This window comes from Oncorhynchus mykiss, chromosome 9 (assembly GCF_013265735.2).
Source record: "Oncorhynchus mykiss isolate Arlee chromosome 9, USDA_OmykA_1.1, whole genome shotgun sequence".
Classification (NCBI taxonomy): Eukaryota; Metazoa; Chordata; class Actinopteri; order Salmoniformes; family Salmonidae; genus Oncorhynchus; species Oncorhynchus mykiss.
In genome coordinates this window covers 20,461,386-20,479,462 of record NC_048573.1, presented here as the reverse complement: position 1 = coordinate 20,479,462, position 18,077 = coordinate 20,461,386, and the positions used below count along the sequence as shown (strand labels likewise).

At 43.1% G+C, this 18,077-nt stretch overlaps 1 protein-coding gene across 3 annotated transcripts in view; it reads left to right on the top strand.

Annotated features, from left to right (window-relative positions):
* Window positions 1-17,668, top strand: part of slc16a13 (solute carrier family 16 member 13) — a 43,865-nt gene extending 26,197 nt beyond the window's left edge. For all 3 annotated transcript variants that reach the window (XM_021615062.2, XM_021615061.2, XM_021615060.2), the window contains exons 3-8: window positions 1,953-2,180; window positions 2,311-2,454; window positions 2,598-2,854; window positions 3,227-3,421; window positions 3,584-3,923; window positions 14,330-17,668. In XM_021615062.2, the coding sequence (XP_021470737.2) occupies window positions 1,955-2,180; window positions 2,311-2,454; window positions 2,598-2,854; window positions 3,227-3,421; window positions 3,584-3,923; window positions 14,330-14,637 (1,470 nt within the window). In that variant the 5' untranslated portion in view covers window positions 1,953-1,954 and the 3' untranslated portion in view covers window positions 14,638-17,668. The remainder of the gene's footprint in view (window positions 1-1,952; window positions 2,181-2,310; window positions 2,455-2,597; window positions 2,855-3,226; window positions 3,422-3,583; window positions 3,924-14,329) is intronic.
* Window positions 17,669-18,077: the final 409 nt, after the last annotated feature.

Sequence of the window (18,077 nt, the reverse complement as noted above, 5' to 3'; positions counted from 1 at the left end):
TTGGAGTGTGGAATCAGATTGGTCGGACCAGCGTTGAACAGACCTCAGCGCGGGAGCTTCTTGTTTTAGTTTCTGTCTGTATGCAGGGATCAACAAAGTCGTGGTCTGCTTTTCCACGCAGCTTTTCCACGCAGCTATCATACCGCTCAGGAAGGAGACACGTTCTGAGATGAACGCACTTTGGTGCGAAAAGTGCAAATCAATCCCAGAACAACAGCAAAGGACCTTATGAAGATGCTGGAGGAAACAGGTACAAAAGTATCTATATCCACAGTAAAACGTTCCTATATCGACATAACCTGAAAGGCCGCTCAGCGAGGAAGAAGCCACTGCTCCAAATCCACCATAAAGCCAGACTACGGTTTGCAACTGCACATGGGGACAGAGGTTGTACTTTTAGGAGAAATGTCCTCTGGTGGGATGAAACAAAAATAGAACTGTTTGGCCATAATGACCATTGTTATGTTTGGAGGAAAAAGGGGGAGGCTTGCATGCCGAAGAACACCATCCCAACCTTGAAGCACGGGGGTGGCAGCATCATGTTGTGGGGGTGCTTTGCTATAGGAGGGACTGGTGCACTTCACAAAATAGATGGCATCATGAGGGAAAATTGTGAATATATTGAAGCAACATCTCAAGACATCAGTCAGGAAGTTAAAGCTTGGTCGCAAATGGGTCTTCCAAATGGACAATGACCCCAAGCATACTTCCAAAGTTGTGGCAAAAGCTACAAAGTCAAGGTATTGGAGTTGATATCTCATAGCCCTGACCTCAATCCTTTTAGAAAAATTGTGGGCAGAACTGAAAAGGCGTGTGCGAGCAAGCAGGCCTACAAACCTGACTCAGTTACACCAGCTCTGTCAGGAGGAATGGGACAAAATTCACCCAACTTATTGTGGGAAGCTTGTGGAAGGCTACCCGAAACGATTGACCCAAGTTAAACAAGGCAATGCTACCAAATACTAATTGCATGTAAACTTCTGACCCGCTGGGAATGTGATGAAAGAAATAAAACCTGAAATAAATAATTTTCTCTACTATTATTCTGACATTTTCACATTCTTAAAATAAAGTGGTGATCCTAACTGACCTAAGACAGGGAATTTTTTACTCAGTTTTAATGTCAGGAATTGTGGAAAACCGAGTTTAAATGTATTTGGCTACGGTGTGTGTAAACTTCCTACTTCAACTGTAGGTATGCACGTCAGCGTTGACATTGGTTTTGCACATCGGCGTTAAACTAGACATCGGGCCCATGTCGATTTTGACATTTTTAGCTAATATTGTCTGATTCTGATATCTTCACAGATATATTGTGCATCTCTAGTAAATATGAGGTGATCGCGGAATCGGAAAACAATATATCTGAAAATGAATATTTCCAAAATCTTAGGTCGTTTCTGAAACTTTCTTTAAGTGCAATAGGCTTTGCATGAACAATAGGGAATCAGTGTTAGGAATCTGAAATATGCTGGTGTTCTACCAGAGGCTGGTGGGAGGAGCTATTGGAGGACTGGCTCATTGTAATGTCTGGAATGGAATTAATGGAACAGAGTAAAATGTGGTTTCCATATGTTTGATGTGTTTGATACCTTGCTATTCAACAGTAAAGCTCCACAACATCACAGAGCACCTGTTTCAGGTCGACTAACCACTTGCCTCACAGGCGATTTCCTCTAAATGTCATTCATTGTCTATTTAATTGAAGGAATCCAGTGAAATGGATTATGGAATCCAGTGAAAACCCACAGCAGCAGGCAAATTCAAGCACGTTTGATACATTCTTGCATGATTGACATGTCGTTTCTTTGAAGCCTGCACCTGAAAGTAACGCAGGTGTTCGATGCAATACAGCAAAGGTTCAACAGCAAAGGCTGTAGTAGAATGTAGTGTTTCTAATACATGGTATCGCAAATAACATCTCCTTTCCTCTCTCTCTCCCTCCCTCCCAGCCATGGCCAAGCTGCAGGCCCCCCAGGTGCTCCAGAGCCAGCCAGCAGCCCCAGATGGTGGGTGGGGCTGGGTGGTGGTGGGGGCCCTGTTTGTGACCTCTGCCCTGGTGTTTGGGATAATCCGGAGCATGGGGGTGTTCTTTGTGGAGTTTGTGCAGTACTTTGGGGAGAGCGCCCAGGCTGTCTCCTGGATCACATCCATAGGGTTGGCCATGCAGCAGTGTGTCAGTGAGTATGTATGTGTGTGTGAATATAGGAGAGGAGGGTAATGCCCCATGTGAATGCTCATACAAATGATCCTTGGTCCGTTGTACATAGTGTGATGACTGGTAGTTAAACCTGTGTGTGTGTTCCCCAGGTCCATTTGGCACAGCGTTGTGTAATGGATACGGTGCCAGACCTGTTGTGATGGCAGGAGGTTGTCTCTCTGCACTCGGCTTCATCCTGGCCTCACAGGCCACCTGCGTCACACACCTCTACCTCACCTTGGGCATCATCTCAGGTACACACACACACACACACACACACACAAACACTTGGACCTAAAAACACTCACATGCTACTTTCTGTCTCTTATGTCCAAAACTCTGAACATACAGTATATAACTCTTTCTCTCCTCCTTCACCCTCCGGCCTACCCTCCAGGTTCGGGCTGGGCATTAGTCTTCACTCCTATGGTGGCGTCAGTGATGCAGTACTTCACCCGGAAGCGCTCCCTGGCCATGGCGCTGGGCTTTACGGGCGTGGGCCTCTCGTCCTTCGCCTTCTCACCCCTCTTCCAGCTCTTGGTGGAGATGTACACCTGGCGGGGGGCCCTTCTCATCCTGGGGGGCCTCAGCCTCAACATGGTGGCCTGCGGGGCCCTCATCAGGCCCCTGGGGACTCACAAGGCTGTAGCTGCGGTAGGAACATCCATTTACATTTTTTGTAATTGTAGCAGATGTTCTTATCCAGAGCGATTTGGGTTAATTACCTTGATCAAAGGCACATTGACCTCCTGTAACGTCTTCTTTTCTCTCTCTGGCTGACTTAACACATCCAATGTTTGATAACTGGGTTTTGACATTTCGTAATAGGACTCATGTGGGTTCAACCTTTATACAACAGGAACAGTTACAAAACAAAGTATCTGTGTTGTGTAATCTTGCGTGTGACGTCTTGTTTGGGTGCCAGCAGTGTTTGATGGACCTGCTTTCAAGGTTTTAAGTAATTTTTTTTCATCATCCGTCTCTTTCTCTCATGCTCTTCTTCACCCCTCTCCTCGCTCTTTCCAGCTGGCCCCAGGTGAGAGTGCCTGGTCCTGCGCCTCCCTCTTCCACCGGGCCTACTCCTACCTGGAGCTTTCCCTCCTCCTCCAGCGGCCCTTCCTCACTTACAGCCTGGCCATCACCTTCTTCAACTGTGGCTACTTTGTGCCTTACGTCCACCTGGTGGCCCACAGCCGCCACGAGGGCTTCTCCCAGTATCAGGTTTGAATGAGCCTATTTCACAATTACATCACTATGTAAACAATGGGATTTTAGAGATTATCCAAAATGATTATCGATTACCAATTGGTTTTTTTTCTTCAGTTTTTGTTGCTCTGATTGGTAGATGCATAGATTCATGTCAACTGTTTCAATCTTATCCAGGCTGCCTTCGTCATCTCAGCCACGGGTGTGACAGACATCGTGGGCCGTGTGGTGTCCGGCTGGGCCTCGGACCTGGGCCGTCTCCGTCTGCCCCACATGCTGGTCCTCTGGACGGGCCTGTTGGGCCTCTCCCTCCTCGTGCTGCCCCTGGGCTCCCTGGTGGGGTCCTACCCGGGCCTGCTCATCACCAGCCTAGCCTATGGGTTCTGCGCCGGCGCCATGACTCCCCTGGTGTTCTCGGTGGTGCCGGAGATCGTGGGCATGGAGCGGATGCTGGGCGCCCTGGGGCTGCTACAGATGATAGAGAGCATCGGGGGGCTGCTGGGGTCACCGCTGTCAGGTACGAGAGAGAGTGGAGCAGCTGTTGGATGTTGAAGGAATTGGGTATAGATTGCAGAGTGCACTCCTGTTCCCCAAGTTTGGCCACCTTTGCCCTAAGTGTTGCTCGAAGGACATTTTTGTTCTGTTGACCCTGTAATGGTTGAGGTCAAGATTGGGAACTCTTCTGTCTTCTGTCCTCCCCTCACCTGCATGCTAGCTCATCGATCCCTCTACGTATATATTTTTACTCCCTCCCCAGGTTGGCCCCATGTGTTTCAATTCTTTATGGGGTGACCTTGAGGTACCATGTAAGTGGAGAAGAGACCATATGTAACCTAATAGAGGCTCCATATACAGTGGGGCAAGAAAGTATTTAGTCAACCACCAATTGTGCAAGTTCTCCCACTTAAAAGGATGAGATGCCTGTAATTTTCATCATAGGTACACTTCAACTATGACAGACAAAATGAGAAAAAAAATCCAGAAAATCACATTGTAGGATTTTTTATTTATTTGCAAATTATGGTGGAAAATAAGTATTTGGTCAATAACAAATTTTTATCTCATTACTTGGTTATATACCCTTTGTTGGCAATGACAGAGGTCAAATGTTTTCTGTAAGTCTTCACAAGGTTTTCACACACTGTTGCTGGTATTTTGGCCCATTCCTCCATGCAGATCTCCTCTAGAGCAGTGATGTTTTGGGGCTGTTGCTGGGCAAAATGGACTTTCAACTCCCTCCAAAGATTTTCTATGGGGTTGAGATCTGGAGACTGGCTAGGCCACTCCAGGACCTTGAAATGCTTCTTACGAAGCCACTCCTTCGTTGCCTGGGCGGTGTGTTTGGGATCATTGTCATGCTGAAAGACGCAACCATGTTTCATCTTCAATGCCCTTGCTGATGGAACGAGGTTTTCACTCAAAATCTCACGATACATGGCCCCATTCATTCTTTTCTTTACACGGATCAGTCGTCCTGGTCCCTTTGCAGAAAAACAGCCCCAAAGCATGATGTTTCCACCCCCATGCTTCACAGTAGGTTTGGTGTTCTTTGGATGCAACTCAGCATTCTTTGTCCTCCAAACACGGCGATTTGAGTTTTTACCAAAAAGTTATATTTTGGTTCATCTGACCATATGACATTCTCCCAATCTTCGTCTGGATCATCCAAATGCTCTCTAGCAAACTTCAGACGGGCCTGGACATGTCTGGCACTGCAGGATTTGAGTCCCTGGCGGCGTAGTGTGTTACTGATGGTAGGCTTTGTTACCTTGGTCCCAGCTCTCTGCAGGTCATTCACTCTGGTGTCCTTTGACAGCTCTTTGGTCTTGGCCATAGTGGAGTTTGGAGTGTGACTGTTTGAGGTTGTGGACAGGTGTCTTATATACTGATAACAAGTTCAAACAGGTGCCATTAATACAGGTAACGAGTGGAGGACAGAGGAGCCTCTTGAAGAAGTTACAGGTCTGTGAGAGCCAGAAATCTTGCTTGTTTGTAGGGGACCAAATACTTATTTTCCACCATAATTTGCAAATACATTCATTAAAAATCCTACAATGTGATTTTCTGATTTTTATTTCCTAATTGTGTCTGTCATAGTTGAAGTGTACCTATGATGAAAATTACAGGCCTCTCTCATATTTTTAAGTGGGGGAACTTGCACAATTGGTGGCTGACTAAATACTTTTTTGCCCCACTGTACATTGAGTGTAAAAAACAATAAGAACACCTGCTCTTTCCATGACTGACCAGGTGAAAGCTATGATGCCTTATTGATCAGACACCCTGAGAACATCCAGCCAACGGCAGGCCAGGTCATTTATGAAATAGGACAAAGGAGGCTGACACAAGCTGACCAGAAATGTGCAGTACAACATTGGTGCCCAAAGACCTATAAAATAATGCACAACTCATCGTACCTTCACACGAATGGGGTATGGTAGCCGACGACCATCCAGTGTTCCACCTCTTTCAGCAAAAAAAAACAAGAAACTGCTGTTGCAGTGGAATGTCGAAAACCACGGGGGTATGGAGAAAGGTGATGGTGTGGATTGTATTTTCCTGGCACACACTGGGCCCCTTGTTAAAGGTGGAGCCAAGTTTCAATGCCACAGGATATCTGAACATCATTGCCAATCAAGTGCATCTCTTCATGGCAACTGTATCCGTCTGCAAGCAGATTTTTGCCTTTAAGATGATGTCCCATGCCTCAAGGCTAGTATTGTCCTGGAATGGTTCCACGAATATGACAGTGTTCAGCTTACTGCAGTGGCCTGCCAAGTCACCAGATCTCAATCTAATTGAGCATCTGTTGGATGAGATGGAACAAGCTATTCAGAGTAGAGATCCACTACCAGCCAACTTGACACAACCGTGGGAAGCATTGGAGTCAACATGGGCCAACACCTCTGTGGAACTCTTTAGACACCTTGTAGAGTCCATGCCCCAATGAATTGAGGCTGTTCTGAGGGCAAAAGGGGCCGCAACTCAATATTAGGAAGGTGTTCTTAATATTTGGTGTACTCTTGACTAGAGGTCGACCGATTCTGATTTTACAACGCCAATACCGATTATTGGAGGACCAAAAAAACCCGATACCGATTCATCGGCCTATTTATTTGTTTGTAATAATGACAATTACAACAATACTGAATGAACACTTATTTTAACTTAATATAATACATCAATAAAATCAATTTAGCCTCAAATAAATAATGAAACATGTTCAATTTGGTTTAAATAATGCAAAAACAAAGGGTTGGAGAAGAAGGTAAAAGTGCAATATGTGCTATGTAAGAAAAAAAGCTAACGTTTCAGTTCTTGCTCAGAAAATGAGAACATATATGAAAGCTGGTGGTTCCTTTTGACATGAGTCTTCAATATTCCCATGTAAGAAGTTTTAGGTTGTAGTTATTGGAATTATATAACTATTTCTCTCTATACCATTTGTATTTCATATACCTTTTGACTATTGGATGTTCTTATAGGCACTTTAGTATTACCAGTGTAACACTATAGCTTCCGTCCCTCTCCTCGCTCCTACCTTGGCTCGAACCAGGAACACATCGACAACAGCCACCCTCGAAGCAGCGTTATCCATCGCTCCACAAAAGCCTTGCAGAGCAAAGGGAACCACTACTCCAAGGCTCAGAGCGAGTGACGTTTGAAACGCTATTAGCACGCACCCCACTAACTAGCTAGCCATTTCACATCGGTTACACCAGCCTAATCTCGGGAGTTGATAGGCTTGAAGTCATAAACAGCTCAATGCTTGAAGCACAGCAAAGAGCTGCTTGAATTAATGCTTACGAGCCTGCTGGTGCCTACCACCGCTCAGTCAGACTGCTCTATCAAATCATAGACTTAGTTATAACATGATAACACATAGAAATACTAGTTAGATAAAACTGTTCCATATTTTATCTAACAGGTGGCATCCCTAAGTCTAAATATTGCTGTTACGTTGCACAGCCTTCAATGTTATGTCATAATTACATAAAATTCTGGCAAATTAGGCGGCCCATACTGTTGCATATACACTGACTCTGCGTGCAATGAACGCAAGAGAAGTGACACAATTTCACCTGGTTAATATTGCCTGCTAACCTGGATTTCTTTTAGCTAAATATGCACGTTTAAAAATATATACTTCTGTGTATTGATTTTAAGAAAGGCATTGATGTTTATGGTTAGGTACACATTGGAGCAACGATACGCACCGCATCGATTATATGCAATACAGGACACGTTAGATAAACTAGTAATATCATCCATGTGTAGTTAACTAGTGATTATGATTGATTGTTTTTTATAAGATAAGTTTAATGCTAGCTAGCAACTTAGCTTGGCTACTTACTGCATTTGCGTAACAGGCAGGCTCCTCGTGGAGTGCAATGAGAGGCAGGTGGTTAGAGCGTTGGACTAGTTAACTGTTAGGTTGCAAGATTGAATCCCCGAGCTGACGAGGTAAAAATCTGTCATTCTGCCCCTGAACGAGGCAGTTAACCCACCGTTCCTAGGGCGTCATTGAAAATAAGCATGTGTTCTTTAACTGACTTGCCTAGTTAAATAAAGGTGTAAAAAAATAATTAAATAACAAATCGGCCAAATCGGTGTCTAAAAATACCAATTTCCGATTGTTATGAAAACTTGGAATTGGTCCTAATTAATCGGCCATTCCGATTAATCTGTCGACCTCTACTCTTGACACTTAAAAATGTCAGCTAGTCAACACAGGGTCAAATCAGTTGATGATTAGCTAACCATGTTAAACCCTTTAACCTACCAATTGGATATTAATTCATTGTTTTATCACTAATAAAGGCTCCATATCTAAATCCACTGTTGACACATAAGAAATGTCATCTAGTCAACACTGGGTCAAATCAGTTGATGATTAGCTAACCATGGTAAACCTTTAGCCTACCTATTGGATATCCATACAGTCCAAGTGCTTTATTGCTCTCACTCTCTGGCCATTTGACCTCCCACACACTTTCTTCATCCCCCCACCTCCCCTCTAGGTTACGCTTGGTTATGTTCTTATGCGCTTTTCTCTGTCTTGGTCTCTCAATTCAATTTAAAGGGTTTTATTGGCATGAGAAACATATGATTACGTTGCCAAAGCAAGTGAAATGGATAATAAACAAAAGTGATATAAACTAGTTCCAAAGGAATAGACATTTCAAATGTCATGTTGTCTATATACAGTGTTTTAACGATGTGTAAAATAGTTAAAGTACTAAAGGGAAAATAAACAAAACATAAATATTGGTTGAATTTATAATGGTGTTTGTTCTTCACTGGTTGCCATTTTCTTGTGGCAACAGGTCATAAATCTGCTGTGATGGCACACTGGTATTTCTCCCAATAGATATGGGAGTTTATCCAAATTGCTTTTGAATTCTTTGTGGGTCTGTGTAATCTGAAGGAAATATGCATCTATAATATGGTCATACATTTGGCAGGAGGTCAGGAAGCGCAGTTCAGTTTCCACCTCATTTTGTGGGTAGTGTGCACATAGCCTGTCTTCTCTTGAGTCAGTTCTGCCTACGGGGGCCTTTCTAAATAGCAAGGTTATGCTCACTGAGACTGTACATAGTAGAGGTCGACCGATTAATCGGAATGGCCGATTTAATTAGGGCCGATTTCAAGTTTTCATAACAATCGGAAATCTGTGTTTTCCGATTTTTATTTTTTTACACCTTTTATTTAACTAGGCAAGTCGGTTAAGAACACATTCTTATTTTCAATGACTGCCTAGGAACTGTGGGTTAACTGCCTTGTCAGCTCAGGGGTTTCAATCTTGCAACCGCACAGTTAACTAGTCCAACGCTCTAACCATTGCACTCCACGAGTAGCCTGCCTGTTACGTGAATGTAGTAGAAGCCAAGGTAAACTGCTAGCTAGCATTAAAGTTATATTATAAAAATCAATCAATCATAATCACTAGTTATAACTACTGATCCAGTTTTGCAGGCAATATTAAACAGGGGAAATTGTGTAATTTCTCTTGCCTAATGGCTGGTGTAACCAATGTGAAATGGCTAGTTAGTTAGCTGGGTGTGCGCTAATACTGTTTCAAACGTCACTCGCTTTTAGATTTGGAGTAGTTATTCCCCTTGCGCTGCAAGGGCCGCGGCTTTTGTGGAGCGATGGGTAACGATGCTTCGAGTGTGGCTGTTGTCGATGTGTTCCTGGTTCGAGCCCAGGTAGGGGCAAGGAGGAGGACGGAAGCTATACTGTTACACTGGCAATACTATAGTACCTATAAGAACATCCAATAGTCAAAGGTATTTGAAATACAAATGGTATAGAGAGAAATAGTCCTATAAATACTATATTAACTACAACCTAAAACCTCTTACCTTGGAATATTGAAGTCTCATGTTAAAAGGAAACACCAACTTTCATATGTTTTCATGTTCTGAGCAAGGAACTTAAACGTTAGCTTTTTTACATGGCACATATTGCACTTTTACCTTCTTCTCCAATACTTTGTTTTTGCATTATTTAAACCAAATTGAACATGTTTCATTATTTATTTGAGGCTAAATTGATTTTATTGATGTTTTATTTTAAGTTAAAATAAGTGTTCATTCAGTATTGTTGTAATTGTCATTACTACAAATTTAAAAATGTAAAAAATCGGTATCGGCTTTTTTGGTCCTCCAATGATCGGTATCGGCGTTGAAAAATCATAATCGGTCGACCTCTAGTACATGGTCAAAGCTTTTTTAAATTTTGGGTCAGTCACAGTGGTCAGGTATTCTGCTACTGTGTACTCTCTGTTTAGGGCCAAATAGCATTCTAGTTTGCTATTTATCTTTTTCTTTTCTCATGTTTTGGCTGGGTCTAATTGTGTTGCTGTCTGGAGCTTTGTGTGGGGTCTGTTTGTGAACAGAGCCCCAGGACCGACTCTTCTCCAGGTTCATCTCTCTGTAGGTGATGGCTTTGTTATGGAAGGTTTGAGAATCACTTCCTTTTAGGTAGTTGTAGAATTGAACGTCTCTTTTCTGGATTGTGATAATTAGCGGGTATCGGCCTAATTCTGCCCTGCATGTATTATTTGGTGTTTTTCGTTGTACACAGATTATACACTGCTCAAAAAAATAGAGGGAACACTAAAATAACACATCCTAGATCTGAATGAATGAAATATTCTTATTAAATACTTTTTTCTTTACATAGTTGAATGTGCTGACAACAATATCACACAAATTATCAATGGAAATCAAATGTATCAACCCATGGAGGTCTGGGTTTGGAATGAGACTCAAAATTAAAGTGGAAAACCACACTACAGGCTGATCCAACTTTGATGTAATGTCCTTAAAACAAGTCAAAATGAGGCTCAGTAGTGTGTGTGGCCTCCACGTGCCTGTATGACCTCCCTACAATGCCTGGGCATGCTTCTGATGAGATGGCGGATGGTCTCCTGAGGGATCTCCTCCCAGACCTGGACTAAAGCATCCGCCAACTCCTGGACAGTCTGTGGTGCAACGTGGCGTTGGTGGATGGAGCGAGACATGATGTCCCAGATGTGCTCAATTGGATTCAGGTCTGGGGAATGGGCGGGCCAGTCCATAGCATCAATGCCTTCCTCTTGCAGGAATTGCTGACACTCCAGCCACATGAGGTCTTGCATTAGGAGGAACCCAGGGCCAACCGCACCAGCATATGGTCTCACAAGGGGTCTGAGGATCTCATCTCGGTACCTAATGGCAGTCAGGCTACCTCTGGCGAGCACATGGAGGGCTGTGCGACCCCCCCCCCCCCCAAAGAAATTCCACCCCACACCATGACTGACCCACCGCCAAACCGGTCATGCTGGAGGATGTTGCAGGCAGCAGAACGTTCTCCACGGCGTCTCCAGACTGTCACGTCTGTCACGTGTTCAGTGTGAACCTGCTTTCATCTGTGAAGAGCACAGGGTGCCAGTGGAATTTGCCAATCTTGGTGTTCTCTGGCAAATGTCAAACGTCCTGCACGGTGTTGGGCTGTAAGCACACCCCCCCCCCCCCCCCCCCTGTGAACGTCAGGCCCTCATACCACCCACATGGAGTCTGTTTCCGACGGTTTGAGCAGACACATGCACATTTGTGGCCTGCTGGAGGTCATTTTGCAGGGCTCTGGCAGTGCTCCTCCTGCTCCTCCTTGCACAAAGGCGGAGGTAGCGGTCCTGCTGCTGGGTTGTTGCCCTCCTACGGCCTCCTCCACGTCTCCTGATGTACTGGCCTGTCTCCTGGTAGCGCCTCCATGCTCTGGACACTACGCTGACAGACACAGCAAACCTTCTTGCCACAGCTCGCATTGATGTTCCACCCTGGATGAGCTGCACTACCTGAGCCACTTGTGTGGGTTGTAGACTCCGTCTCATGCTACCACTAGAGTGAAAGCACCACCAGCATTCAAAAGTGACCAAAACATCAGCCAGGAAGCATAGGAACTGAGAAGTGATCACCTGCAGAACCACTCCTTCATTGGGGGTGTCTTGCTAATTGCCTATAATTTCCACCTGTTGTCTATTCCATTTGCACAACAGCATGTGAAATTTATTGTCAATCAGTGTTGCTTCCTAAGTGGACAGTTTGATTTCACAGAAGTGTGAGTTCCATTGTGTTGTTTAAGTGTTCCCTTTATTTTTTTGAGCAGTGTATTTTTGCAGAATTCTGCATGCAGAGTCTCAATTTGGTGTTTGTCCCATTTTGTGAGTTTTTGGTTGGTAAGCAGATCCCAGACCTCACAACCTTAAATGACAATGTGTTCTATAACTGATTCAAGTATTTTTAGCCAGATCCTAGTTGGTATGTTGAATTTTATGTTCCTTTTGATGGCGTAGAAGGCCCTTCTTGCCCTGTCTCAGATCGTTCACAGCTCTGTGGAAGTTACCTGTGGCGCTGATGTTCAGGCCGTTTTCTTGTTCGCTAGGGCAACGGTGTCTAGATGTAATTTGAATTTGTGGTCCTGGCAACTGGACCTTTATTTTTGTCTGACAGAATCTGTGCAGAAGATCTAGGTGCTGCTGTAGGCCCTCCTTGGTTGGGGACAGTAAACAGTAGACATTTGACTTCAAATTCTAGTAAGGTGAGGCTGGGTGCTGCAGACTGTTCTTGTGCCCTCGCCAATTCCGTTGATATATATGTTGAAGTGGGTGGGGCTTAAGCTGCGTCCCTGTCTCACCCCACAGCCCTGTGGAAAGTAATGTGTGTTTTTTGCCCATTTTAACAACACCCTTGTTTGTGTACATGGATTTTACAATATTGTATGTTTTTCCCCTAATATCAATTTGTATAGCAGACCCTCATGCCAAATTGAGTCAAAAGCTTTTTTGAAATCAACAAAGCATGAGAAGATTTTGACTTCCTTTTGGTTTGTTTGTTTTTCAATTAGGGTGTGCAGGGTGAATACGTTGTCTGTCATACGGTGATTTGGTAAAAAGCCAATTTGACATTCCTCAGTGAAAACAATGTACTGAGCAAAATGTTCGAGTCTGCTGTTAATGATGATGCAGAGGATTTTCCCAAGGTTGCTGTTGACACACATCCCACTGTACTTTCTGGATTCAAAATTCTCTCCACTTTTGTGGATTGGGGTGAACCGTCCTTGGTTCCCAATATTGGGGACGATGCTAGAGCTGAGGATGATGTTAAAGATTTTAAGTTTTGCCAATTGGAATGTGTTGTCTGTATTTTATCATTTCATTGAGGATACCCTCAACACCACCAGCCTTTTTGGGTTGGAGGGTTTGTATGTTTTCCTATAGTTCATTCAACGTAATTTGAGAATCCAGTGAGTTCTGGTAGTTTTTAAAAGTTGATTCTAAGATTTCCATTTGATCATGTATAGTTTTTTGCTGTTTGTTATAGAGCCAAAAATATTGGCGATGTGGTTTATTGATAACTGTTTTAGATAACTCTTCGTGTTGTTTGTTTAGTGTTTTCCAATGGTTAAAGTCTATCGATTCTTCAATTACATTGAGCTGATTTCTGATGTGCTGTTCCTTTTTTTCCATAGTGTATTTCTGTATTGTTTGAGTTATTCATCATAGTGAAGGCGTCGGCTCAGGTTTTCTGGGTCTCTATGTTTTTGGTTGGACAGGTTTCTCAATTTCATTCTTAGGTTTTTGCATTCTTCATCAAACTATTTGTCATTGTTGTTAATTTTCTTAGGTTGTCTGCTTTAATTGTTTATACTTGATAGGGAAGCTGAGCGGTCAAATACACTGTTTAGGTTCTCAACTGCCAAGTTTACACCTTCACTTTTACAGTGAAACATTTTTTCTAGGAAGTTGTCTAAAAGGGCTTGAATTTGTTGTTGCCTAATTGTTTTTTGGTAGGTTTCCACAATATTTTAATTCCATCTATAGCATTTCTTAATATTATTCAGTTCTTTTGGCTTTGATGCCTCATGATTTGACTATTGTTCTGTTCAAGTAGACTGATTTTATTGTGATTTGATCAGGGTGTCAGTGGGCTGACTGAATGCTCTGAGAGAGTTTAGGATGGAGGTCAGTGATAAAGTAGTCCGCAGTACTACTGCCAAGAGATGAGCTGTAGGTGTACCTACCATAGGAGTCTCCTCAAAGTCTACCATTGACTCTGTATTTTCTCTCATACTTTTCACATTCCCTCTCTCCTTTTCCCTATCTGTGACCATCTGTAGTCTCCAAACAATCTCTCACCCCCTCTTTCCTTCCCTTTCCCATATGCCGCTCCTTTTCTCTCTTCCAATGGTTGTCTAATGCCTACATCTCTCTCCCTCTCCACCCCCCTCCCTTTTCTCTCTCTTCTGGTTTTCTCAAATATGTTTTCTCTCACTCTTCTGGTTTTCTCTAATACATTTTCTCTCACTCTTCTGGTTTTCTCTAATACATTTTCTCTCTCTCTTCTGGTTTTCTCTAATACATTTTCTCTCGCTCTGCAGGTTTGCTGAAGGACCTGACAGGCAGTTACACGGCCTCCTTCCTGGTCGCTGGTGGTTTTCTCCTGCTGGGTACCATGGTAATGACCACTTTGCCTCACTTCTTCTCCTGCCCCGACCAGCGCCCTCTCCAGAGACACGCCTGCAACTACAACAACAAGCAGCAGAACCAGCAGAGCCCTGAGTCTGGCCTCATGACCAACTCTCTATCAGAGAAACTCAACCACATAGATACCATACCGTACTCTCAACCGCAACTGGACCGCGACAGCCTCCAGCCGGAACCAGAGGTGTACATGCCTTTAAACTGAAGCAGAACCGATAATGCCACTACTATATGCTGATTGGTTGCGCGGCGTTAGCAGCCATACCTTACTTAGCCAATAGGGCGGCTGAATGCCTAGTTTCTCAGTGGAGTTTCCCCATTGGTCTGGGGAGTACATGGTTAAGGTGCACGAGTGCTACAGGTTTATATTCCGAAGTCGTGTACATTTGTGGAGGAGGAAGACACAGACAGCAAGGCAAAAATACACATGGGCAGTGTGGGATGTCTACCGTACACATCCAACCAGTATATGGTGTTACATATGACTTGGCAGTGTTATGACCATGGCATTTCACACGCATAGCTTCTAACCAGAGGAGCCTGGTGGGAGGATCTATAGGAGGACGGGCTCATTGTAATGGCTGGAATGGAATCAATGGAACGGTATCAAACACAGCAACCATATGGAAACTCCGTTCCATTGATTCCATTCTAGTCATTACAATGAGCCCTTCCTCTGATAGCTCCACTACTCCATATGTCATCATGACTTTCAGAATTTGCTCATGTGAAGTCTTATTTAGTTTTCTAGCTGTAGAGAAAAGGTCAACATGGTGGGTGGCATTCAGTATAAGAAGTCCTCAGGCAACTCAGCTAGCTATACATCACAGACCATATCATGTGACAGACTAGTTCATGGCATATGTCCAACATTTTTTACCCTTCTCTCTCTCTCCATCCAAACAGAGCCTTGGGGTAGCCCACAGTAGGCTACCATATCACTGCAGGATCAAAGTAGGTGTACTCACAAGATCAACCACATCTGGATGGCAGAATGTTTATTTTGTAAGGAACTTCTAAAAGCTAAACAAGGAACCGTTCACACCAGGGCCACCATTAGCATTCAATATCTTCAATGAGAAAGGCTTCTGATTTGTTATTTTAAACACATCAGTCGGTCTCTATCTGTACCCATACTAAATAGGTAGAGGGGAATCTGGTTTGAGTTCTTTCCCCCACCCAACTCTCTGACTTGTCTAATCTAGTAGGCTATGCGTGAGTAAGACTTAAGTAGCACTAATCCGTTTTCTTTTAATCATTCTCTGGAATTATATATTCACATGAGTCGTTTGGTGTTCTGTCAAAAAATGTATGATTGTTTTATGTGTACTTCTCTGACCCCTGGTATTATTCAACTAGCTCGAGGCCACAGTCCCATAGTCAGGCTGCTATGAGGATATGACGAGTTTAATTCTAAAACGCTATATATCAATTTTCAGAAATGTTTGTAAATTAGCTTTTGTAGTTTAAAGAACTTAAGGAGATTGGTGTGTTTTTTCACTATCTAATCATGGTACGGGGTTGTTCAATGACAGACATGTCATTGTTTGGATTCGATCACTTGATGGTTTCATTTCAGAGATAAATAATCATGTTTTGTTGCAAAACGCTATATATCCGCCTCATTCTCAGAGGAATAACTAGTACTGCTAGGTTTAACACAGTCAAATGTAATAAATAAATAAAAAATCATAAAGAACTGCACAAATGACATTTGTTACATCAATATAAAAAAATGAAACAATATAGTAATATGAGATCTGTAGGCTGTAAAATATTTACATTTGAGTCATTTAGCGGACACTCTTATCCAGAGCGACTTACATACGTGCATTCATCTTAAGATAGCTAGGTGAGACAAACACATATCAGTCAAATGTACACGATTTGAGCTAAACAATGGGTATATAGACTTCTGCAAATAAAGAAATAAACACTTAAAATCTATGAATTAAAAGTCGGAAAACATATTTTACACCCATGAAGATACCCATAAGAAATAATTTCTGATGAAAAAACGTGGGGAAATGGGTGGATATAGCGTTTTTGGAACAAAACTCTTCATATAGACAGTCTCTTCCTCATGTACAATAATGTTATACAATCATATCATATTTTGGACTAAACACCAAAGGAACTCCAAAAGATTGAGCTGAGTGTAGATGGAAGAACAGCCTCTATTCGTAGGGCATGGACCCTACAAGGTGTCGAAAGCATTCCACAGGGATGCTGGCCCATGTTGACTCCAATGCTTCAGTTGTGTACAGTTGTCAAGTTGGCTGGATGTCCTTTGGGTGGTGGACAAGGGATCATAGCTTTCACTCTACATCTTGAAAAGAGCACGAGGTGTTTTCCCAAAGCAAGTATGGAATAGGCTACCTACTGACATGTAGTTCACTCACTGGCAGTGTGCTCTCCTAGTTTCCAGAACTTTCTCAGTTCAGTCAATCAACGCAATTTTCTGTTTACTGAATTGTCAAGTGCTCTTGAAATTGTATGTAGTTACTCTCATGAATTTCTCTTGTTCATAATTTATTTCCATGGTTTTTTTTTTCATTATTTTTTGCAAGGTGAGGGCTAGACAATTTTGCCCCCAACCCAAATCTGTTCGTGCTGTCTTGCAACTCCTCTGGTCATTGTCCCGCCGAACAGTTTGACAGATCTGGGACCAGGCTAAGACGATCATGATCTGGATTTGGTTGGCAGAGCACTTCTAGGTAATCTAATTGGTCAGTTGATACTTTTGTCAGTGACTATGTTTACATGCACACCAGAGGAGGCTGGTGGGAAGAGCTATAGGCGTATGGGCTCGCTGTAATGGCTGGAATGGAATGGTATCAAACATGGAAACCACGTTTGACTCCATTCCATTTATACCATTCCAGCCATTACTCCTTCCACCAGCCTCCACTGATGCGCACAGTATTCCAGATAATAGCTCATATCCCATTTAAGGTCTTGTTCAGGATATGCTGTTTACATGCACTTTTGCAATCCCGCTTATAAGTATTTCTGTATCCATGAATAAACAAAATATTCCTCATTTGCCCAGGGACGGCAGGATGATTTTTTGACGGAATTTTCAACATTAAGTAGGCTATTTGTTATTCAACTTGTCTATAACTAGGGACATGCAGCTTCTCTTCTGTCATTACTTGGTGTTGGTGCTCTAGAATACTAAATTAAGCCTTGCTCACCAGAATGTCATAAATTGATAGAATGAATGCATCAGTAAAGTTTTGTCTTCCATTTCTGCTTCTCTTGAGGGACCGGGGAGATTACCCACTCAGGAGCGTTCACTGTCTTCTTGGTAAGCAACTCCAGTGTAGATTTGGCCTTGTGTTTTATTGTCCTGCTGAAGGTGAATTCATCTCCCAGTGTCTAGCGGAAAGCAGACAATCAGGCTTCCTCTTGGATTTTGCCTGTACTTCGCTCCATTCTGTTTACTTTTTATCCTGACAAACTCCCCAGTTCTTAACGATTACAACCATACACATTACATGATGCAGCCCCCACTATGCTTGAAGATATGGAGATTGATACTCAGTAATGTGATGTTTGGGGCAAATCCAATACAAAACACTTTGCATTCAGGACAAAGAGTGAACTGCTTTGCCACATTATTTGCAGTATTACAAACATGAT